Source organism: Cyanistes caeruleus, chromosome 8 (genome assembly GCF_971803275.1).
Source record: "Cyanistes caeruleus chromosome 8, bCyaCae1.hap1.1, whole genome shotgun sequence".
Classification (NCBI taxonomy): Eukaryota; Metazoa; Chordata; class Aves; order Passeriformes; family Paridae; genus Cyanistes; species Cyanistes caeruleus.
This window is the reverse complement of record NC_141708.1, coordinates 7,358,364-7,383,595: the sequence shown is the minus strand read 5'-3', so window position 1 is coordinate 7,383,595 and position 25,232 is coordinate 7,358,364. Positions and strand designations below refer to the sequence as shown.

The following is a 25,232-nucleotide window of genomic DNA, read 5'->3' as shown; positions in this document are numbered from 1 at the left end:
GGTAGGCTCCAAAAGCCACACTAAGAATTACATAGTTATATTATCTATTTGAAAATAATATTATTATTATTATTATTATTATTAATAATAATAATAATAATCTGAATTTTTTATTCTGAATTTAATCTTCATGTGGCTCAATCATGTCCTATATCATAGTTAGTTTTCTATATTTTCAATAATTTTTTTGGTGATATTTTAGGAAAACAATCACTTGGAAAATTTTATTTCTTTCCTAATATGTTTTCAGTCTTTTTTGGTTGAAAAATCTAGTATCTGATATGTCTAATATCAGGCTGAGGGGAATCAGAGGCTTTGTGTTCTTTAACCAGTACAATTACAGAATTTTTAGTGTTCTTTTTGAATGATGTTTCATTGACCTGGAAATCTAAAAAATCATTGCTTCGGAAATTTTGGAAAATTTAATTTTAACAGGACTTTTAATAAAGAAAGTTATGACTTTTTTTACAGCCACTCCTTTGAGCATATTTGCCTGTTTGGAAAAAGTTTTGGAAATGTTACAGATTGAAGAGAAAGTTTTTTGAATGTGTTAAATTTCTTCATTATATTTCAGTCTATCATGCTAACCAATGCTGACACGGTAGGGTGACTTTCTAAACAAATTTCATATTTCTGTGATGTATTATTAAAGAATAATAGCTGCACTAGAGAGAGCAGTGAAAAATAAGAATGAGTGAAAATATTGAAAAATATTGAAAAAAATATTCTTGAAATAGTGTGAATCTCTTGGTTTGGAATTGCTTTAGCATTGGTGGCAATTCTTCTTCCCTAATTTCACTAGCTGACAGTAATTAAAATAAATGAGTCTTTCTCTTCCCCTCTCCCCTTAATTTGAATCCTAAATTAACATAAATCACGAAGACCATTGCAAAAAAGCGAAAGTGAAAGCATAACTATTCTGTAATTGAAACAATATACAGTTTAAAATTATTCTGAAAAGCTACTGCAGAAAATGTTAAATTCTGTATTTCATAGTTTGTCCAAAATTTCAGTGGACAAATATATATAAATTTTATGTGTACTTTTTTACATGTAATATTACTTATTGAGAGGAAATATAGAGTATCTCACCCATGAAGGGCAATTCCATAAAATTATATGAAATATGAAAGTCTTCTCCATGACTAAAAGAAACATAATCACACTTCATGGGTGTGATGTTCTATTTATTCTGTGGAGATTAATTTCATTTTACATGAGATTAAGTCGCTTTGATTGTAAATCTTTTTTATTTGTTTCCTCAAAGAGGAAAGGAGGAACTGCAGAGGGTTGAAATTCACATCTTGAGCTTTATTGTGTAATATATTTCAGAGTCTTTTTACGTGGTTCACTTTAGTCTGATATAGGATTGGCAGATTAAATGGGAATGTTGGTCTCTCAATAGCATCTTGGTGTACTCTGCATCCATTTTCTCTTTTTAGTTGAATATAAAGGCTGTTTGTATAATTGATCTTTCATTCATACTTCACTATAGCAGCTTGTGGTATATTGAACATAAAACCACAGCTTTGTGGATATGTGCATGAATTATGTATGTAGGAAAATAGAAGTATAAAAAAATGTATATGTGCTTTTTATAGTTATTTTTAATAACTATTTTATTGAATAAAGTTATTTAATGCTTCCCTCCATCCTCTATAACATTGTGGCACATGTGCATAATGAAAAAAATACCAGTACCTTTTTTCATAATAATTTTTCTGCTAAATACAAATTCTCTGTTCAAACATTTCTTTCTTCTTTACTTTCAAGAAGACTTTTGATGTTTCATTACCCAGGAAAGACCAATAAACCCAGGCTTTGCAGAGGCAGTTGTCAGAGATGATTTTAAACTGTTAGAGGAGTTTATGCCTTAGGAGAGGAAGGATTAAGTTGGTTTTCTGTGTTCAATATATATTAATAAATTATTTAGCTCAAAAATAGTATCTCTTCTAACTAATAAATTAATACATATTATATTTATATTTCATTGCTACTGCTTACTTTAGAATAAAATTCATATAAAATGCAGTTGATGCCATTGATACTTCAATCTCCCTGATTCCCATTATGCATTCAGAGCTTAAATTGTGGATCTTTATTAATACCATTGTTGAAGCTTTAGTTAATAATTTTACTTATATTTGCTCTTCTGACTCAACAAAATTATTTTCATGATGTTTCTAATAGTAATTTTTAATGTGCTGCTCTGGAGACTTACAGCATTCTTTTGGTAGTATGATGGTTTTTAAACCATGACAAAGTAAAACAAATCCTATGTGGATATTCTTTTCCATGCATTATTACCAAATACAGTGTTGAGCCTGGAAGGACCAGACTAGAAAGCAGATATATATTTTTTTATTAACTCTTACTCTGTTTTGTATAAGTTTGGTAGTTGTGGACATGCGAGAAGAGAATTTTAAGGGCCGTTATGTGACTTTCATGAGACACTTTATGCAAGAGTTATTCATAGGGATATATGGATTTTCAGGACTGCATCAAAAAATAACGTTTTAATCAGTCATCTGGATAAGAAGAATTATGCGTGTAATTAGTTTCAAATGAACTTGAAACTTGTTGCTTAACTTGTGTGAATTCCATTTGAGACACAAATAAATACAAATTTGCATTTAAATGATTTTTAGTAATACTTTGGGTTTTAAATACCATTGTAGATACTTTACCTCATATTCAGGCATTTCTTCAACTTTGCAGTTTGGAAAGTAAGAACTGAGTGTCTGAACTCTCTGTGTGGCTTTTGGATTACTGGGTTCACATTTTCCTTGGGTTCCTTTAATTCAGAAAGAAACTGTGGGGGAAAAGAATGGAATGTAGATGTAGGCTGCTGGGAAAAGCCCTGTGGTATTTAAGGTTGTGCAACAATGACATTTTGTAGCTGAAGAGGGAAAGATTGCAGCTCTTGGCTAATCATGTCCAGAAAAGGGAGTTTTGGGAGCCAGTGCATGGAGCTGCTGGTGCTGGTGGTATCATCATGACAAGGAGGAACATGAAAAGGACATTCCTGAATCACCTGGATGGTGATGCTGGCTTTGTTGGCAGTGCCTTTCACTGGCTGTGCCAGCCAGAGCTCTCCCTGAGCAGGAATTCAGCACTCCTGGCTGAAATGTCTTGGCTTCACAGCCAGGATTTATTTCCCTGACCCGACACACTGTGTTACCATGAACTGCAATTTGCATCTCCTACTTCCTTGCTAGCCAAGACTACTGTTCCCTAAGTCTTTACACATTTCAATTTGGAATTGAAGCACTTCATTCCTGAAATTGTTTTGAATTACTAATCACTGAAATAGTCCTACTTATAATGATGTTTATAAAACTTTGTGATTTGCAGCAACTTAATTAATCATTAAAATTTTTTAAAACATTTTACTGCTGTCATACATATCAGACTTCTAATATTATGTTTACAATTCTTTGTGCTTCAGATAATCCTGTTGAAATCTTTGGAGCTGCTTGTCATGTGTATACCAGTTAACACAAGGATGGCTGAACCCAGCACATCATAATCATAAACACAATGTTCTTGTCAAGTACAATGAGAGAAATCAATTGCTGTGACAATAATTGCTATTTGAAGTCATGGTGTTCGAAAAATAATTGTTCAATTATTTTTATTTTAGAATTGTGCTTGCTTTATAAAATATCAATTAAAATGGACTCTATTTGCCAATAAAAAGATAGTAAATAATGTGTTGGGAAAGCAGTTCTTAGAAAAACAGTTAATGTGATCTGTTAGGAAACTTTTGCAGTACTACCTTGAAAATATTAACTTAGCTATGAGACTTGTTTTCTTTGCATATATCCACATTAAAAAGTGTTTTTGTCATCAGGTTGTTTTACTGAATATTTTAAATTGTTGTTCATGTTAGTACTAGAAGAGAAGCAATAGAGTGTGGGGTCGCTCTTTAGATTGCTAATTAGGGAACTGTACATTTTTGTGCCCTTGTCAAAGAAAGATCAACAGACAGGAGGTTTGTGGATATAGAGGGATATTTAATTACTGTCTCAGCACAGCAAGACTCAAGTGATTGAGCAATAACTGCCTCGATGGCCCAACTCCTAAGTTCAAAAAAAGACTTTGGAGGAGCCTATAAAATATGTGGAAATATACATATATATGTGTGGGCAGTAAATGAGTCTGATATGCCCCTAACAAACTTGGTGAAAGGAATTTTGGGAGCTTCTGTCTCTGTTGGTGAGCAGAGAGAAGTAACAGATCTTCACCTGGGCAAGATGTGCTGAGGACCTGACATCCTCACTGAATGCATTTGTTTTGTCTTTGAACTAGCTCCAGTTTAGTGCCATGGACTGACAGCCCCTTTGGGTCTGGAGTGAACACTGCACATCTTCTAATTGAGCTCCAGGGCTGGTCCACAGGGGTTTGTTCATTCCAGATCTACACTGGGCCAGCAATGCAGGAATTCCCCTTGGAGCACAAGGACGGGTCTGTCACCTGTTGGAGCATGGGGTCAGGATGGTGGCACCTGCTGGGACAGTCTTGGCACCCTGTGCTGGCCCAGCTGTGCTGCTCCCAGGGTGGGCCCAAGCAGGGATGCTGCCCCATGCTCAGCTATGGGGTGCTGCTGAACCTTGTCCTGTAAGAAGAGTAAATGTGATGGCTGCTCAAAGCAGAATCTCACTTCATTTCTCATTTTAGTAGATTTAAAAATATGCTACATGCAAGTTTTGAAAAACTATAGTTTTGAAAAAGTGTTTTCTTTCATCTGTTTGTGGAAATTTATTTTCAATTGTGCAAATTACAGTCTTAAGTAAAATCATGGAAGCAACAATTCTCTTTGTATGTTAAATAATCAGAGAATGAGAAAAGAAATAACGAAGGATGGCACATTTCTTGTTCTGTTTACCTTCCATTTACAGTATTGATTCTTAAAATATTTATGCTTAGTTCATGAAACAGTTCCTTTTACATCCCTGAAAAAAAAGTAAATTATTTCACTTTAACAAAAGTATTATTTTGATATCATGTGTAATTTATAGACATTAATACATACTGCAGAAATTCTGTAGTGTACTTATAATGCATTCATAGAGCTTAAGGCACAAATGTGTCATTAATTCATCTAGTCTAAACATGCTGATCATTACGTTTCACAGATTTTCCCCTCTATTTATCCATGCAATTTAAGTTTCTTTAAGGATAGCTACAGATTTTATTTCAGTTTTCCCATACCAAGCAGCAGCACATCCACTAATTCCCCTAACACTTTTTAGTTTGCCGCCTAAAGAAACACAGAAAAACTAATTTCTGAGTTAAGAAAAACACTTTCATTTCCTCAGCCAGGTCTGCACTAAATATGTTTAAATGTGACCTCTAGAAGTCAAAAATTTGCTCTGTAGCTTGCAAAAATAGTTATGCAGGCAGTAATTATTCCTTGCAATTTCCCTTCTCTTTCTTCTATTAAATCAATATTTCTGTTTTCATATGACCCAGAGCCCTTTTGGGAAGAGCATCTGCACAGCTCAGACATCCATGCTAGCCCTGGTGTTCTCTTGCAGCCTTTCCTTGGCCACTTCCCTCCGCTGTGTTGGACTCAAACTCTGTTCAAGACTTCTTTTTCTGCAGTTAATCCCTTCTCCAATTGTTTATTGTCTCCAAACTCATGCTAAAATTATAACTTCCAAACAATAACTTGGTTCTGAAGAATGCAAAATCTGGATAATACTTGGGCTGCTGTGGTTTTAGGAGTGTCTTAGTATGGCAATTGTCTTATTGGGAAGATTTACATTGCTAAGTGCAGAAAGTCATTCACTCTGTACTCTGGGTTAGCATTTCATAGCCCATGTGCTTTGCAAAGGCATTTATTCATGTATCTGTTTATTTGGCTGTCACTCAAAGTCTCAACTGGAGAGTCAGAGATGGTGGACATAATCTATGATCATGTGAATTAATTGTAGGCAAGTTGCCATTTGATCTTTTCCACAGATTTTAAATCTTTTTTCTGATTTTTCTCTGTATTCTCTCCATGTTTTCCAATCTCCTTTCAGAAAATGTCAGTGGCAGATCTTAAAGAACAAGTCTAATAATATCTGTTTTGGCAGTACCTTGTAGAATGATAAATTCATCTCTCAAGTACTGTTTACTAGTGTGCATCTAAGTATTTAGGGTTGTTTTAACCCTTTTTCTTTCAGCATCCCAGCTGTAATTCATACTGAATTGTCATTCACACTGGTCTCTAAACTGGTTTGGGAATTGCTTCATTCCAAGGGGAAAAGAAATCCTTTGCAATGTAAATGAGGCCTGACTTCCTTGTTCTCATAAATACAACTTAGCAGTGACTGTGTATTTAAAAAAAAATCATCTAAATATTGACCATTGTACAATCTCTTGAAACTCTGTGCCATTGACCATTTTTAACCACTTTTGTCTTTGTGTCATGCTTAGACCTCTCAGCTATTACATATTTGTCCCATCAAAATTTAGTGGATCTGATACTGTGGGAGCTTTGCAACCCATCTAGAAGCTCCCATTTCTGATGTTGGTGCCCTTCTGACCGTTTCTTTTTTATCTGCCTGATGGCCAATTTTTAATTCATTTAATTTGCCCTGCAGTTTCTTTTTTATATCTCTGGCACAAGGAGGAGATAAGAAGTGTAACAGGGAACTGGAGAGCATCCACCTACACCCATCCTTCTGGTTTTTTACAGTTTCTGCCTGTGATGTTAATGTCTTTATTATGACTCCCTTCAACTCCCTATTGTTTCATAGCCCAAGTGAACTTCTATCATTTCATTCCCCTGGCCAAGCTGCCTGCTTTCCTTTATACCTTCTAAACTCAGCTTAGATTTTTAGAGATAAGCTGATGGTTGCTTCAAGGTACAGGCACACCATAGATTTATGCACTGACATCCCACTGCTTTCTGGTTTGTTCTTTATTCCTTTTCTAATCTCTTTTAACATCCTATTTTCTGTTTTGACTGCTACTAAACATTCAGTTGATATGTTCAAAGAACTATCTGCAATGACTTTAAGATCATTTTCTTGAGTGGTAATTGCTAATTTAGAACCTATCATTGTGTATTTGTAGTTAGTTGTGGTGTGTTTTTATTTTTTTCTTGTGCACATTGCCTTCAGTTCATTGTCACTGAATTTCATTCTCTTATTTTATTGCCAAGTCACTCTGTATTGTGAGATCCTTTGCAGTCAGTCTTAATTTTAATTGCCCTACATAAACCAAGGATGTTATCTCACCACAGCCTGGAACTAGGTTAATTTCACAAAATCTATTTTCCATATACTTTTTCTCTTCTTTAGCATAGATTTTGGGTTTTTTTCCCCTTCTATTTATATTTAACCCCTACCAAAAAAAAAAAAAAAAAGAGAATAAAATAAAATATATACTTGCCAAGAAAAGATTGTGCAAAAGTCACATTATCAATGTTGTAACTTCCAATGGTTTATAGTATTTTATGGGTGTGACTTTGAGACACTCATTTCTGATTTTAGCTTTGCAAGTGATTGATGTTTTGAATGATGACAAGAAAATTCAGTGTGTGAACCACTCCACTAATGTACAGAACACAGAATTCATTTGTCTGAAATCTTTCAGCCAGAACTCTGAATATTTTCTATTCTACTAATTTAAGAGAACTGTTCAAGAAATTAATAAATGTGAAGGACAGAATTTTCTAAGGGTAGAGATTCTGTTCCTGGTCATAATAAATCAGTCACACAGTGCAAGGCTCCCTTAGTTTCTTGTGTCCAGTTCCCTTGCATGTATTAACCTTTTCTAAATTCCAGGAGCACTGAGTTAATAATTGCAAACAGAGTTGCTGTTGTTTCCCTAATTTAGTGGGTTTTGGAAGGAAGAAAAGAGTGAGATGGCTTTCCTTTCCTTCATGCACAGCATCCCAATCTATAGCACCACGTCAGTACCCTGATGTTGCCCCAAAGCATCTGTTGCAGGTACCAGCTGGACAGTGCAGTGGAAACATTTCTGGGAAATTCTGTTTATAAGTGCTTCTTGACTTAAAAACCTTAAAAGATATTGCTGCAAAACTGAATTTATTCTGGTGGTCAGTGGGGCCTTTTTTTGTTTTACTCTTTCCTAGACACTGAATATAAATTTATAGTCACTTGTACTTGCTTTTACAGGGAGATGTTGGTGTTATTTTGCACTTATGCACAGTACATATCCAGAAATCTTGGTATTTCCTGTATTAAAGTATATATTTAGAAGCTTTTTGGCAGAATAATATTGTGGATGCCTAGTAATTCCATAGTTAGTGTTGTATTAATTGAAACCACTGTGTACAGCAGAAGTGCCAACATGTGTGAAAGTTCTTCACGCAATTAGTAAATCCACATAATTATATTAAACAACTGTCAAAAATTTGAAAGATCATCTGAGTAATTACAAGTGCCAGCTTTAGAATCCTTTTGTTAGTATCCAGAAATACACTGAAAGAGTTTGAGAGTTCAATGATCTTTCTACCAAAATACTTTACGGATTAAATGTTGCAATACAAAGAATTGAAGCAAGAGAGAAGGTATATGCTCTGATTGTGCACTGCAGTTGTTCAATTTTCTTTTTTTTTCTTCTTCTGTTGTGTCTTTGGAACTGTAATGTGGTGATGCCCTTGGAGATGTTTTCCCTGGGCAATTAACCATAGAAATACTCAATAAGATAACACAGGTCTATTGTCATGTGCTAACCCAGTTCCTCAAACTAATTATGCTCCCTGTGTAGTTACCCTTCTTGCAAACCCTTGAAATTACTCAGAATTTACAAAGTGAAAGAAATATAAATTGCTCTAATTTATTTATTTTTTGCTGTACTTCACCCTCTTTTTCCATGTCCTAAAGGCAGAACATGCAGTGCTTATTTGTTGAGACTGTTGTGGGAATGTGGATGGCTGTACTGGAACTTATCCCAGGCTAATGGAAACAGTGATAACATTTCCAGGAGAAAACCAGAGCATGTGATGTGTATTTGCTTTTGACTTTGAACGTGGATGGTTGACTCTTTGTAATTCTGATAGAGTTTAGTTTTCCCCACTTTTTGGGGTTTATTTTTCCATGCTAGAATGCCTTTTTTTTTTTTTTTAACCTTTGATACCCTAAAAACATGAGCTTTTCACAAGTTACAATTATTATTTTTTTCTTTTGTAATTGCAGTTGTTTCTTATCCTTACTGCTGGTAGCTGCTGTCGTTTGGAAAATCAAACAAACCTGTTGGGCTTCTCGACGGAGAGAGGTATCAATAACTTTAAGATTATTGTAGTACCTTTGTATTTCAGAAAAAGTTGGGGACTTTGATGAACAGTCACTCCTCCCATTTCTCCTGTATATGCAGTTTAAATACCCATTTTATACCCTTGACTTTTTTATGCTGAAAAAGAAAACTTCATTTCTTTCTCCTTTCAAAAATTAAAAGAATTACAGCACTAGGCTGAAGAAACATAAATTTTCTTTTTGGTGGCATTTTTAGAATATGTAGAATAGAATTGAATAGAGTATTTCATTTGAAAGGATCCTACAAAGAATTATTTAGCCTGACCACTTCAGGGCTGACCAAAGGTTAAACCATATTATTAATAGTATTGTCCAAATAAATAAATAATAATTTCTTATATACTAACAAGCTTGGGCAGTGACCCCTTGCTAGGAAGTTTGTTCCAGTGTTTAACCACCTTCTCTGTAAATAAATGTTTTCTAATATCCAACCTGAACCTCCCCTCAAAGGAGCTAAATTCTCTATACTAGAATCTGTACTTTTATCATTAAGCCTGTGGCACAATTAAAATCTTCAGTAAATATTCATAAAATCACCTTATTCTTTTGTGGTCTAAATTCTTACAGGTATATTGAAAAATCTGGCCCAAATCTTTGTTCTTACCTGCCTAACAATTCATTACACTTAAATGAGGTTAAACTTATGTTATGTATGCTACATGATTGTACACTGATAGTTGTGATATTTCATTTTGCTCTCATAAATGAGATCTAAAATTTGTAGACAGTGATGTTTTCCTTCCTTGGAGCTTCTAATCATGATGATTTTTGGAAAAAGCATTTCCTTAATGTCCCATAATCTTGATTTTTTTTGTTTTTTTAAAGACAAGCTTTGGTCTACTTCATGATTTTTTTTCTTAGTATACTGGCACCACAAGTGTTTAAATAACTTTTTCTTTTTACTGTAGATCTACAGTGAATTTATATGTGCTTTAAAAGTGCCAGGTAACTAGCACTTTCCATTTTCCTCCACTGAAGTAATAATGTACTAATGCCAAGGTTTAGCTTGAACTGGTGCTACAATGGAAGATGTATATGGAAAATATACTTGTTTCCTTCTGGTATTTTTGGTTTGTTTTATTCATATTAACATTCTTAAGAATCTTCTAGGGGCAAATTCTCATTTATTTCTTACTACTTGCAAAATATAGATGAAAGGTAATTTAAACTACAATATTCAACTTAATAATATTTCATTTAAATTTGTCTCAGTACTTTGATAGTTCTGTGCAAAACTTTGTTGTGATGAAATGTAGTAGTTCATTGATTTAATTTCCCATGTAAATGAGGTTGGTTTATTGATATTTTTAAGAAGAAATACAAATGTACTCATTTCCAGATCTAGGTCTGCTCTGTTTTCTGTGATTGTTCTCCTAGGTTTTTGAAATGTAATATTTTCTCTGTGGTCTTTAGACATCATTTGATAAAGAAAAGATTCTCATACAAAAAGTTTCTGAAGTTTTCCAAGACTTATTTTCCTAATATCATCAAAAGTACTTCTAAGACTGTATGAAAGCTCAAATAAGCTGTTTGATAAATGCAACATGAATGTGAATCAGCTTCTTCAGAAGAGCAAAAGGAACAACATACTTGGCAACTGGGTTGGAACTCAGAGCCCCATGGTTGGTTCTGAGTCTTGGCTTTCCTTGAGTATAATGAGAGAAACTTGGTTTTCTCTCGTAATAGAGTACAGTAGCTTTATGAGTTGTAAATGCTGAAAGAAATCTTCTTTATTTTCAATCTGCTCTTGACCACCAGCTGTAGTTCATGTCAAATACAAGTTTTTGATAACATTCCATACCATGTTTTCCTTTAATCTAGCTAGAAAACTTCTTATTATAATCAACATATTTTTAAGATTTTGCAATTAAGTGTTGCAAACAAATTCAATGAATAACACACAGAGACAATCTACTTTTGAAAAGATTTCTGAAGTATCTTCTTTAGAGCCCATTTGGCAGATGAGCTTTTCATCTCTTTCATCCTTCTTTAAAGACAGGAATGTTTGGCTCTTTAGATGTTACCTTCAATATAGACCTAAACTACAGTAATAGAAATAAAACAAGAACACAAACAAATACAGAAAAGTGTGCTGTTAAAAGCTGTGCATCCTTTCATTGTTCCTCCTGATGTTTTTTCCCCTGAAGGAGGAGGAACATTACCATCCAGTTCTTGTCATCTTTTAGTAATGAATTTTATCAGGCTCTTGAGGTAAGCCAGTAATTTTTTCAAGATTTGTAGAGCCCTGTGTGTAGCTGAAAGTTCAGAACCTTGTCCTGTTTTGCCTTCTGACTTTAATGCTTGGCTAAATTGGAATGGTATTGATTCCAAATTGAACACAGCACGGCCTCAATCCAGTACAAGGCAGGAGCAAGTTGTTTGCCTTGGGAAGAAGGAACGTCTCAGTTTTCCCACTCATTAGAAATTTTCTCTTCATTTTCTTTCCTAATTCATTGCTCATTCAGCAATCCGACTGCTCAGAGCACTGCCCAAATCTTGCTGAGCAGTTTGAAATTAGGCTCTATCACATGTACATGTAAAAGATTGTTACATTGTGTATATATGAAAATGGATAAATAAGTCTCTTCCAAAATAATTTAACTGATGTTTGTCTACACTGAATTTAACTTCCTTTGCCCATATCTATTGGTCTTTCAATTTATTTAGCTGAAATATTTTTTCCCTAAGTTAAGACCTCGAGCTTTGGAATTTTGTTTTGCTCATAACAAAATTTTGGTTCATATTTTTTTCATACCTACATAACTGTCTCTTAAGATATATTTTATCTCAGGTTTTTGTAATCTATATTTATCCTTTAACTCCTGGATGAGCTTCTCTTCTTCTCTCCTGCCTTCTGAGAGGGCAAGGGACAGCAGATAGACTGTCTTACCTTATACCATCAAAGTTATTCACCTTCTGCATCGAGGAAAAATGGAAAGTATCATTCTTTTATTTTATAGTTCCAAAAAGATCAATGAAACTTTGAGCAGGAGAATATGAACAGCCTCCTGCCTGGCATCCCTTGACACTTTCCCCCACCCATCCCTCCCATGGATTTGTGACATTTTAAAAAAGGGTTTTAGGAAGGGCTGAAGTAAGATAGTGGAATATTGCTCATCTCAGGGAGCTTGTTCCTTGAAAAGAATAATGCAAAATATGATGAGAGGATTTCTAAAGCATAATTCTTATAGCAGTATCTTGATAAAAAGCCCCAGTGTCCAAAGAAAGCAAAAAACAAAACAGAAGGAATTTGGAACATTTGTGACAGAGCAAGATAACATTTACAGGTAAGCATGGAAATTTCTGCAGGTGTAGAAAAAGGGAAAGATATATTTGTTTATCAAATAAAGGAGTCCCTGAATATTGCAAGATTTAGGAAAAGCAAAGCATTTTTTAGAATAGTGCTACACTGTGTTAAAAGATCAGATATGTATTCTAGGTTTTAATCCCTCATCCTCCTTTTTAGTCCAAAGACTCACAAATCTTTCTACTAGCACCTTTCTCTGTAAAATTTGACTTTTTAGTTCACTGGATGAAAAAACAAAAGCTGTTATTTTCTCCCAAATGATTTGTTAGGCCTTTTGCATTTTATACCCTGAATTCACACAAGAGCCCATCCATGAAGCTCCAAGCTGACTGTTTCCCTCCTTTATACAAGAAAAGATTTGCCAAATAAGAAATATGAAGAGAATATTATTTGTTTTCTCTGCATGTTTCATATCTAAAGTATTCCTTCAGTCCTCTGCTCCTAATAGGTACAAGACAATCTGTTCATAGATCATTTTACTGAAAACTTGATAGGTTACCTGCCAGATTTCTAGTGGCTCAAATGTTTTGTCTCATTAACTTCTTCTGATTGAAAGGCATCACACTGAAGATAGAATCTGCATCCAAAAGATTTTTTTAATTGTGGGTTGAACTTTTCTTTTTGCTGACAAGATTAGACTGAGGTCACTAACAAACTCACACAGATGGGGTTATAAACCACACAGCTTCTAGCTGAGTTATTTTAGCAAAATATTTGCCCTTCCTAAGGTAAACCAGTTGCTGCTCAGATACCTTTTGTACCCTTGGTCCCATCAGATGTTTTAGAGAATTGTTACCTATAATCCAAATGCCTGTAGTCACTGATGTTTATAAAGTATCTTCTCCCCTCCACTCAGACACACAAAATACACGTGCCAATGTGCCATGTGCTGTTATCTAGAATTACAGAAATATAAAATTGTTTGAGCTGGGAAGGGCCTTTAAAGTTCATCCAGTCCCACGCTCTTGAATGGAGCAACTTCAACCAGAGCTGCTGCTCAGAGCCTCATCCAGCTTGAACTTGAATGTTCCCAGGCATGGAGGTTTCACCACCCTGATTGTAAAAATATTTTTCCCTTATCTGGTCTGAAATATACATTTGTGTATATTGGATCAGTCAATTAGTTAAAATCGATTTTTACTTTTTCTTTAATGTAAATTGCTTTTTTTATACATTAATTACACACTAGGAAGAGAGTGCACATCTTGAAAGATGACTTAGATTGTTATTTCCTCACGTAATACACTATAAAGCTCTTCAGCAATGAGGAAGTAATGCATGATTGCATTTTTAGGTAAAAATGCTTAAAAAAGCATGGATTGTGTGTGTAAAGTGCTTGCCTAACTTTAAAGGTTAATACCATTTATATATAGCATCTCATTATACAGTCAGCTGTGCACCATTTGCCTTTCTGAAAGAATAGCAAATACAAACATAAAAACATGGGATTGTAGAAAATACTTGCTTTATACAGTGTGTGGATGCCACTCAACTTATTGCTTCTTTTTATTAAATAAGCTTATGTTTGTTTAAAAAACCCCTCCATCTTCCTAGCCTTGATTTTATTATCAAGGTAGTTTTATTCTCTCAAATATTCAAAAATTCTTGCAAATAGACAAATGAAACTGAAATAGACTACTTGTTAATAGCAGTAACAATTCATGTAATAGCTTTAGGCTCATTTCTATGGTAACTCTAATAAGAACAAAGAAGTTCAGTTATGTCGATAGCACTAATGAATGTAGAGTATGTGCATTTCAGCTCGAGGTTTTTTGCTTTCTGTTCAAATGACAATACTTTAAAGTATTCCTTTTAGAAAAGATGGTAATGGCTTTTGTGTATATGATATTGCTTATGGAATGCAGCACATTTACTTTAGCAATACTAAAACACAGACAATATGGTGTGTTCTTGAACAACAGCTTCTGAAGGAAAAAAAGCAATACCGTGTGTTTCAGGGTGAGCAAGGAACCAACAACAGCAGATGTAAGGAAACTAAGAAATATTAACATGGATAATTAAAGTACCCCAATGTGTAATAGTATTCATGTGTGTAGGTGTCTACAGGATTATATAGTTTATGTTTAAAAGTTGCTCAGCTCACAGATAATTTTTCTTTTTTGCTATCTTCTTCTCTGTTGCTTAGCAAATATCTTACACATCTGTATGTAGTTACTCATAGGCTGTGTGAGTAATCCTACTGAAGTCAAAGGAGCTATTCATAGGACCAGAATCTCAACTTGTTATATTGCTCAGGCTCTTCTGAAATCAATAGAGCTATGACTGCTTATTTCAACTGTGGATCTAGTTTTACTGAGGATAACTGGGGCATTTATTTTAGGCTGACGTTTTCTGCATTCTCTCCAACCTAAAATTTAGGTTCCTCTCTGAATGAACCTTTCAAGCAATATGCCTGGTTAGCTGCCACTAGATCTTGTCTCAGGACTCCCTCTGCAGTCAGTATAAACTGCACTTCCAAATGACAATTCATCCCACCCAATTTTCACTGTTCACTTTTTATACTCTGATACTTGTGGGGACCTGACTTCTTGTTAACAATACAAATAAGCCATGGAGTCAAATCTCCCATCCTGAGAGTTATTCACTTTCTTTGCTTTTGTTTTGTAAAATTGAGATTGTATTTATAATGCTGTCAATTCATAAAAGTAAGCATCTGATTAATTCTTATATTAGTAATGCTCACAACATGCTTGTTCTCTGTAAAGAGAAGAATTAAATGGTACCAGTGACAGGTTCAATATTATATTGAAAAAATTTATGTTGGGAAGTTGTAATTAAGCAAAGCTGATGCGAAGTATTTGTGAGAGCTTGCTGACAGATCTGTTTCTTCATTCCACAAAAATTCAGAAGGTAAAGAAGATAACAGACAACAAGAACAACAGATTTAAAAATAAATTGGTGAGTTCTTTATTAAAAAGAATAAATTAGGAAAAAGAAACTAAGGAGGTGTTTTAATTGTATGTACTTATGACCAAGAGAAGAAAATTGTTCACTTTTCTTAACATAATAACCAAAGTTCCTTCTTACATTTGCATAGTGGAGTTAGCCTGAAGATTCCCAAAAGGCAATAATCAAAATAAATTAGTTTCATTTCATGTGATTCCTCGGATATGCATAGAAAGGAAACTTGGATGTAGTTTTTACTGCTGATAACAGTACTTTAAAATTAATAGTTGTGATATTCTGTTCAATAGAATTTATTATCAAAATTGAGCTTTCTAAATAAGAATATAAAATGCTTCTGGAGATAATGCTAATTTTGTAATGGTGATATTAAGTTCTACTCTCTGGTTAACTCTTGCAAGTGTACTGGGGATAAGTTTTCAAGCTAACAGGAAGGTAAAATTAAGGTTGTTTTAGAGGAAGAGGGAACTGGCCCAAATGAAAATGATTGCCTGAGGCAAGTGGCCACTTGGCAGAGCCTGAGGGTGCTTTGAGCTCCATGGTCTGAGAGTTTTCCATGGGACTGGTTGTAAACATAAGAGCATTAGCAGAATTTTTAGCAAGCTACCTGTCAGCAAAAAGCAGCAGACAATGAGAAAGGCAGTCCTTACTGGGGCCCTGGGAAGAAGCCAGATAACTTCTTTAGAGTTATTGACAAGAAAAATAATTTGGTTTCCACAATACTAAAGGAATGAGGATGGTGGATGTGTTCTTTGTAAATAAAGAGGATTGCACCAAAACAGATGATTCATTTCTGTCTCCTACCAAAAACAAAAGAGCAGGTGTTGCATATTGGCCCAAAGTGGTGAGACACTTCTTCATGTTTGTATTTCCTCTGTCTTTGCAGCATTTTGTCAATTTTTTGTCCCCTATTAAAACACAAACAAACCTTCCATTTCCCAAAGCCCTGTAAGAAAAGACTGAATTTAGCTGCTCACAACAGAAGTGTTGCAAGAACTCTGATATGAACAGAGAATGGAAGGGAATTTACAGCAAGAGGTCTTCAAGGGAAAAATGTGAATACTCCTCCGTAGATACTCCATAGTTTTCTCAGAGTTTCCAGAAATTTTAGTTGCACTGGGTGGGCAACTTTGGCCTAGGTGAGTCACCTGCAGCAGGAGAAGCATAAAAGAAACTAAATCTGGACTGTAATTCCTCCAAAGAGTAGGGAAATAACTCAAAGTCCGAGCCTGGAAGACATAGTTCTACTCTATGACTCTGCTCTTCCTTTCTACCTAAAGTTTTGTTTATTTACAGTTGAATGCTAATCATGTATTCTAAAAATTACATTAAATCATGCAAACAATAATTTTCATTGCTTTTAGTTTATGGAACATTTACTGCTGCTTCCACAAACATCCATTTCCTTGCAAATATGTGACTTTTTTTTTTCAGAGCTGATTTTCAGGTGCATTTATGTATGTGTGCAATTGAGTAGCAGTAAGGTGGGATTCATATAATTCCTGAACGTCTTCCAACATGTTTCCATGTCACTTTGCCCAGTATGGATAGTACCTGCCATCTAAAATAAGCACATTGACTTTTTTATCTCTTAGTGTTGATAATATTCAGAATAATTGTTTCTTTCTTAAAAAGTTTTGAAGGCACTGAAGTTTCTCCTTTGTGGATGACCCCCTGCTAAAGTTAGAGCTTTAATAATCAATGCAAAGCAGATGCAAAGATCAATGCAGCTGGAAATTAAATAACTTCACCAACTTATTTTTTCAGTGCCTGCACTATTAATTGGTTTACTCTGTCAGCAGAATGTGTTCACTGCTGTGAGTGTCAGTGTTGTTGCTATCAAAAAATTCCAAGGGGGGCCTTCTCTACTCTCTGTAGATATTTGTACACACAAACATTCCTCGGGGTCATCCCTCTTGAGCAAACACTGGCTGTGCAATTCATCTGGGCACCTTCAAGGCTTCTTCCCCTTCTCTGGATAGAAGGAAATAATAACAGGGTCATGGTGACAGAATTTGCATAGTATACTTATTTCTGGGGGAACCTGCCAACACCTGTGAAATGTTAGGTTGGAAAAAAAAAAAACCCAGAAAGTTCCACCCTCCCCTCCAAAAAAACCAAACCCAAACAAACAAAAAAAACCCCAAACCAACAACAAAACTAAAAACACACAATCAAATAGAGCTTTTAGAAAAACCCCATGGGTGTATGACACAGCCTACAAAAAGGTAGAGTAGTTATTTTTTTTCAAGGATCTAATAATACAATGTTTATCATTCCTGGAGCTATATTTTTTATTGCTCCAGCAGTTCATAAAAAATAGTTGAGAGTTAGTATGACCTGATATAAACCAAGCTCATTACATTTTTTTCAACAGATAATTAATAATTAACATATAACCCTTGGCTTTCCTTTTATCTTCAAGTATTGACAGAAGTCGCATAAAAACATACTATGTGTGGAAAAAAATGCTTTGAAATGCAAAACTTAATTAAAATTAATGTAATGTTATTTTAGTACAGCTGTATAGTAGCAAAAGTACTATAGGGAATATGAATATTTGAACAGTTGATTATTTTTATCCATGCCATTCAATTTTTACACAAGTAAATTTTGGAAGACAGAATATTGTTTGATATTTTGTTTGGGATTCATTGGGTTGAGTGCACCATGGCAGTTAAATTGTGACATCAGCAAATTAGCCCAGACTGCTTTGGCAGTCAATTGACCCACATGCAATTAGCAAAACTGAAACCACAATGAATCCTGTAGCTTGAGCCTTGTTATGCTTTTTTTCTGCTTCACATACATTTTGAAAATCCCAGTTAATTAGACTTCTCATAGGCTTAAATAGCTGTAGCTTCTTAGCCTTTTGTATTTGTGCAGCCACGGTCAGGAGTACTGAGAGAGGCAGAGAAATACAATATCCCAGTTGGGAAAAGTTTGGGTTTGAATGCCAGTTGTTTCCTTTCTGGTGTTGTAGGTGCCTTTTTACAAATTGCTTCACTGCCTGGGCCATCAGTTCCTCACCTGTAGCACAAAACAGTCGTACAGGTTGTGGTGATGCACTTTTCATTACAGACTCTGGTGGTATTAATTGGGAGAGTCTGCTCTGATGACTGTTTTGCTTTATTCTGCAACAACCCATTGTTCCTAGGGAATTTATTTAGGTTTCTGTTCATTTTGGCAGGAAAAAGGAGTGAAATGGACACTAAATCTTTATCCTAATTTTTTTCTGGGTGAAGTGATACAAACATGTGAAATACAGTGTGTTACTTTAATGTGTTATATTTAATACATATTTCAATATTTGTTAAAATGCATTATGAAAGTATGAAATATCTTCCATGTATTTAATTTTCATCTTAATTAACATCAATCACCCATTTCTTAGGGTTTTATGCTTTCTGAATATGTTAATGATGCACAATACTGATTCCACACTGCTTTTTGCCTACCATAATAATTTTTTGGCTTCACAAAGTTAAGGACTAGTATTTTACAGACGAGTGAGAACATGCATGTTACAAAAATACTATATCCCTGCACTTGTGATCCATGTGCAAGTATCAAGCACACCACATTTTGACTTAGTACCTTAACAGCGTCCAGTAATAATATTCAGTATATAACATTACATAAATTATATATATTAAATATTGCAGTACAATATAATGAACTTGTCTCTTTCCACATTCACGTGGAAAGCAAGTCCATGTTGTTAATATTGTTAATGACTAAATCACCCATGCACAAAATGTCCACCTCTGATGAGAACATCCAGTGTCCTGTCAGCTTACAGAAAATGCTGGACATAAATCATCTCAGTGGAGAGGGAGGAAAAGAGGAGCCAGAGAATTAGTCAGTGAGTTCCCAGAAACATCCATCAACAAAAACTAAGTTTTTGTAATCTATGAAAAAAAATAGATTGAAAGCCTAGATGTTTTCTTTACTAACCAAATCACACAAAAAGAATATGCATTTCTTCCAAGGTAGGGTAAAAGTCGTTTTGATTGGAGGAGAAAACCTCTGGTGCTTGTACAGCTGGCCATTATAAAGACTATAAGACTACAAATAGTCTATCACAGGATACTTTAAAAGGGAAGGCAAAGAAGCATTGTCATGATAGCTGTGGATTAGGTGCAGAACTGGCCAAAATGCCATAATCAGCTGTTCATTATCAGTGAAATGAGGGATTAACTCTGTGTGGACTGTAGTTATCTGCATTAGCCCCTCCAAAGCTTTGTCCTAGCTCCAGAACTCATTTTTGAAAGTTTTTTAATACCTAAGTCATGCAATTGGAGAATATATCTATTAAATTTGCAAATGAGGAGCTGGGTCAGGAATGTGTTGCAAGCAGGATCAGACTTCAAAACAGCCTTTATCCATACTGGTGAAAGCAAGTTTTTACCTGGTAGAAATAATCATCTTTACAGAAACAGCACGAAGAAAAAGCTGACTGTGCTACAATTTCTCAGAGCTGATCAATGGCTTAGAAAAGTTCACAAGCTGAATATAAATCAACAGCAATCTAGTTAGCAAAAAAGGAATGTATTTCTAGCTTGCATATATAACTCAAAGACATCTAATTCTTGACCTTTAATGAATATGGCCTTAACTGGACATCATGGACAGTTCAGACACAACAATTCAAAAACTCTGTGGAACATTTGGAAATGTTTAGAGGAGAGAAGTGGGGAAGTGTGTCTGTTTATAGTTGCATAGCATAAAAGATGAGGGAGAGATGTGATAACAGCCTTGAAGATGGGCAGTGGAATAATGCATTTATCTGAATCTGTTGTAGGAAGGATGAGAAGCCAAGTGCTCATGTTGCAGCAAAGAGCATTCAAGTGATACAATGAAAATTAATAAATTGTAATGATATTAGTAGTGTAGCTCTGCAGTAGATAGTCTCTGACATTCCAGGCACTTTGTCAGTCTAAGCCTTTAGGAGAGGGGTAGGAAAATACAAGACAGAAATTAGAAGACCTGGATATGCCTTTGTAGGGTGCTAGAGAGTCCCTTGGCAGTCTCTGTAGGTCTCTTTTAACCTTACCATCTTATGTTTTAAGAAACCCATGTGAAATCAGAGTATTTTGTGCGTTCCAGTAGCATTTTGTTTGCTATGGAATCACAGAATGGGTTGGTTTGGGAGGGATCTCTAAGGATCATCTCAGAGTTCAACTCCTGCTGCCATGGGCAGGGACAACTTCCAGTACAGCAGGGTGTGTCCAGCTTGGCCTTGAGCACTTCCAGGGATAAGGCATCCAGAATTTCTCTTAGACTAATGCTATATGATATGATATTGCAGCAGCAAAAATCCAAACTAGGGCTCTAATAACACCTGCACTTCCTCATTAAATACTATTTTAAAATCTACATTAATTTGATATTTATACTTTCATTGCAAAATTATGTCCCAAATGGCAATAAAGGCAAGTAATTATCCAGATATTCCAACTTTTTTTTTTTTTTTTGCATTAAAAAGGCTTTTAAGGAGCAGCTTTCTTCTTTGCAAATCTCGTATGCATAAATGCAGCCTTTGAAGTTACTGATGTCGTGTACCATGGTTAAACTTTACAAAATTCCAGATACTAGAAAATTAGGGTTAAAAATAGCCCCTTACCTTTTATGCCATTGAAGTTCATATCCATGAAGTCCATCCAAGTGACTGAGTCACCCTGTGGATTGATTTTTTTTTTCATTTTTGACTTTTCATTTCATGATTTGGGCTGTATTATTTGTTCTGCACCTGACATCCCTCTCGTTGTGCAGTTCTGCTAGTTTTCCTGTACAAGTGGCAGGCTAGGCAAGACAGTTTATTTGAATTCAAAATTGAAAACCACACTTAGATGAGAAATTGAGCAACTTTTCTGTTCTTGTGCTTTTTTTTTTGTTTTTTTTTTTTGTTTGCTTTGGTTGGGTTTTTTTGGTTTTCTTTAATACATACTTTTGCAATTATTCTGATTTTTCTTTAACTGAACCAGTCTCACCAGTATTTTTAAATTTTCATTTTTGCAACAGCACTGTTCAGCACATATAGAGAATTCTTATAAAAGGTTTTGTGCTGTGTGTTTGTGAGTGATTCTTCTTGCTTTCCTGTATCCTATGACAGATGATATCCATCCTACAGATGGAAAATATATTTTCACTACTTTCAGAATGCCTTGTTGTTTTCTGACATGAAGCTAGCATAATTTAAACATGCTTTCTTCCCTTTTATAATGAACAATGGACATATAACCTTTGGCTTTCCTTTTATCTTGAATCACTGCTAGAAAATTGCATAAAATCGTAAAATTTGAGCAAAAAAAAATCCTCTTAAATGCAAAATTTTAATTAAAATTAATATTGTATTAATTTAGTTTGTTATTGTTAATTTAGTCATTTATGTTCCTGAAATACGATGCTTGGGATATCACCAGTATTTGAATATGCTATTAGTTTTTCCATGTTGTTTTTCCCTAAAAAACAGTTTAGGGTAAAATATTTGAATCAAGCACAGTGTGATGCAAAAGCTAAATTCTAACTTTATTTAATTACTTTTAATTCTTTGATCTATTGGAATGCATGCAAATGGCAAGTGAATAAAACACCTACAATTGGCTTTTTTCCAGGTTTTTTTGTATATCTACTTACAAGGCTGTTATTAACTGGACATAATGCTGTGGTAAAGAAGCTATTACCAAACATTTTTTTTTGACAAAGATATTTCTCTTTAGTCTGAAAAAAAATCTGACTTTTAGTGGAAGGTAAGCAGCTTCATTTAGATTAAACTTTTTTTATTTTGGATAGAAGAAGCAAGTAAATATATATTTCTAACATAAAGAAATAAGGTGATTTAGCTGGATTGCAAGCAAAATGGGATATGAAGAAATATAGTCTATCATCTCAACAGTAAATAGATTTTTCTAGTAGTTGATACAGTCAAAAATTCCCTGTCAACCCACATAAAATTCACATTCATAGCTAAGACTTACAAAGGAGAGTTTATATCCCTCTATTTTGCTAGCATCCTGCTCAGGTCAGACTGACATTATTTTGAAAAGTTTCTGCTATCTTTGAGAGATCTTCCTCTAATCCATATATTTTGCAGATGCTATTTCTGCTACCAAGTTGAGCATTGTATTCACTTTTTCATTGCATCCCAATTCTTACACTCTGTAAGTGCCCATTTACTGCTCAATCCTCCAGCATCCCAGTACACAGATCCTTAGTTTATGGGTCTCCTTACTCCAAGAGAAAGGAAATATTGTTTGTTTATGGGGGGTTTTTAAATTCCTTTCTTTTCCTGTTTGATTGTTACCAGCATGAGCAGCAGGATATATATGTCTAAAAATCCTGTCTTTGTTTTTCTCCCCACAATGGAGGGAGGCCTCAGGCAACCAGCTGTCATGCAGCACTTTCATACTGCTTGCTCAGTGTCCTCCAGGTGGGAAAGTAGTGTAAGTGTTTACAAAATGTTTCTCTGATCAGAGATTCAGCTTCTTGTAGGCTTAGTCCCCCAGTGGGACTTGGCCCTCTGTTATCAGTTTTGGAAGCACTGAATTTCAAAAGCAGCATCCCCTGGACTGCTCTGCACCAGTTGAAGTGGGTACATAATGCTGAAATCTGTCAAATGTTATTGGTGTTTCTAGGAAATCAATTGGGTTGTTTTTGTTTTTTTCCATTTCATTGACTTGTTCACACATTTGTTTGTGTATAAAAACTTTTTCCTGATTTACTCAGGGCATTATTTTCCCCAGAGCTGATGTTAAGAGCTAGTTTTACCTACTCATCAGTGCCCTCACATTACTGTTTTCAAAAAATAAGATGGAATAAATTTTTCATAATATAGGTAAGCAGTCACTGAAGAAAGCATAATTGTTTCCAGTGAGGTCTGCCTTGTGGGATGAGCCTGTAACATCACAAACAGAAAGCATGTGCCTTTCTCTAGGTCACTGTAATACCATGGCTCAAATGGGTAACAAGGAAATGAGGAACATGCAGGTGTAACTGCCTACATTTAATGCTTTATTTGTATGTTCTAGGAGGCAGACTAAAATTTTAAATAGATAAAACTGCAAGAAGGGAAATCCCACTGCAGCTATTACTGGATTTCCCGTTGATTTAGTGGGGTTAAAGCTTTGCCCTTTACAATTATTTGAGTTGCTCTGATCTAGGTAGTGTTATGCCCCATCAATAAATTGTATATAAGACTTCCAGCACTTAAAAAATTTGAGATGCACAAGTGCCACAATACAGTTCAGTGTGCTCTGTGACTTCATATTGCAGCTGTTCTGTACCTGCCTCTGCTGTGCTTTGCATCAGGTGGGTGTGATTACTTTGAAGAATCCAACACAGTTTATGCAGTTCACACCATTCACAAATATTTAAGCAGGGAAAGAAAAACCCCACAATCTAAAAATAAAAAAAATATTTTTGGAGGGCAAATAGCTATTTTTTTAATCGTCTTTTGTTTATGATTGTCTTTGATTTTCACACCTCAAAGTGCCATAAAATCAGCTTTTGATCTTGATACATTTTTAAAACAATCTGGCAATTAAGTGAACAAAGGGAAAAGGTAGGAAAGTAAAATTGTTTATGAAAGATAGTGAATCAAATTATAAGTAGGGCTTTTTTGTCTGATTAAATTAGAGTAATGTTTTAGCTCAACAAAATTGCAGAGTGACACCTCCCCCGCCCCATGCTCACATTAAAGTTTCTCAAGTGGTGCTTATGTGCTTTTGATAATAACGAACAAAGTTCTGGAGTTCTGGAGAGTTTCATTCCCATTTTAGCTGTTGAGCATATTTAATACCTCTCATTAACGTACTTTACAGTTTCTTCTTCGAGATAAATGTTTGTTGAATCCTAAGTGAAGGTGCCTTTGATGTTGAATGGCTGCTGTGTGTGATAACAAGAGAGTAACTCGTGCAAATTTGAGTGCAGTCGTGTCTTGCAGCAGGTCATTGTTCTGTGTGTGTGAGGCCAGCATACTTAGTGCCACTCTCTGAAGGGATTCTATAGCTTTATACACTGGGACCCACTGGTTAGATAAGGAAAAATACATCTTCCTGATGTCTTAGGGAGTTTGTAATCATAATTCTATTCAAAATGGAAACTCATCCTTAATGGAGTGGGGCTCTGTTTGGTTTTTATCTTTTAATAGAAATAACATAATGCTGAAACCCCAGGTTTTTTTGAGAATTGCACATGTCTTTCCATGATACTGGTATAAAATTTCATTCTCCCAGAAGAAGTATTTCTCTAGAAATACTGCTTTATTTGTATCATCATGCTGTAAGAACACTACTTTTGTGTTTAGCTGTAATTCAGTTCTGCTTATTATTTTGTTACACAAGTATTCAAATTCACTCTCTAACTGCCACTTTTTCAGAAAGCTTCCAGAAAAGGTTAGCTATGACAACACTTTTTCACGAGGAGCCTATCCAAGTAAATGACAAACTTTTACAGCTGTATTCATTTTCTTATACTCTTAGTCTCTGTCAGAAGTATGGGAAGAGATTCTAATAAGCATATTTAATTAATCTTATATCTTTCTTTCCTTGTCCTCCTGATTTTGATTGTATAGCTGTTATCTTTGATTTTTCCCCTGTTCTCATTCCCTCTCCCATCAGATACATCTGCTTCTCCTTTCTGTTATTCATCATTAGTTATCTTTTCTATTTTGCTAGTACTTGAATATGCTCTTATGAAACACATCTCAGCTGTGTTGTGTTTTT

General features: G+C 34.9%; 1 protein-coding gene across 5 annotated transcripts in view; it reads left to right on the top strand.

Annotated features, from left to right (window-relative positions):
• The window catches only part of ATRNL1 (attractin like 1), a 432,328-nt gene that overhangs the window by 223,142 nt on the left and 183,954 nt on the right, over positions 1-25,232 (top strand). For all 5 annotated transcript variants that reach the window (XM_086899053.1, XM_086899052.1, XM_086899057.1 and 2 more), the window contains one exon: positions 9,159-9,237. In XM_086899053.1, coding sequence (XP_086755179.1) covers positions 9,159-9,237 — 79 coding nt within the window. The remainder of the gene's footprint in view (positions 1-9,158; positions 9,238-25,232) is intronic.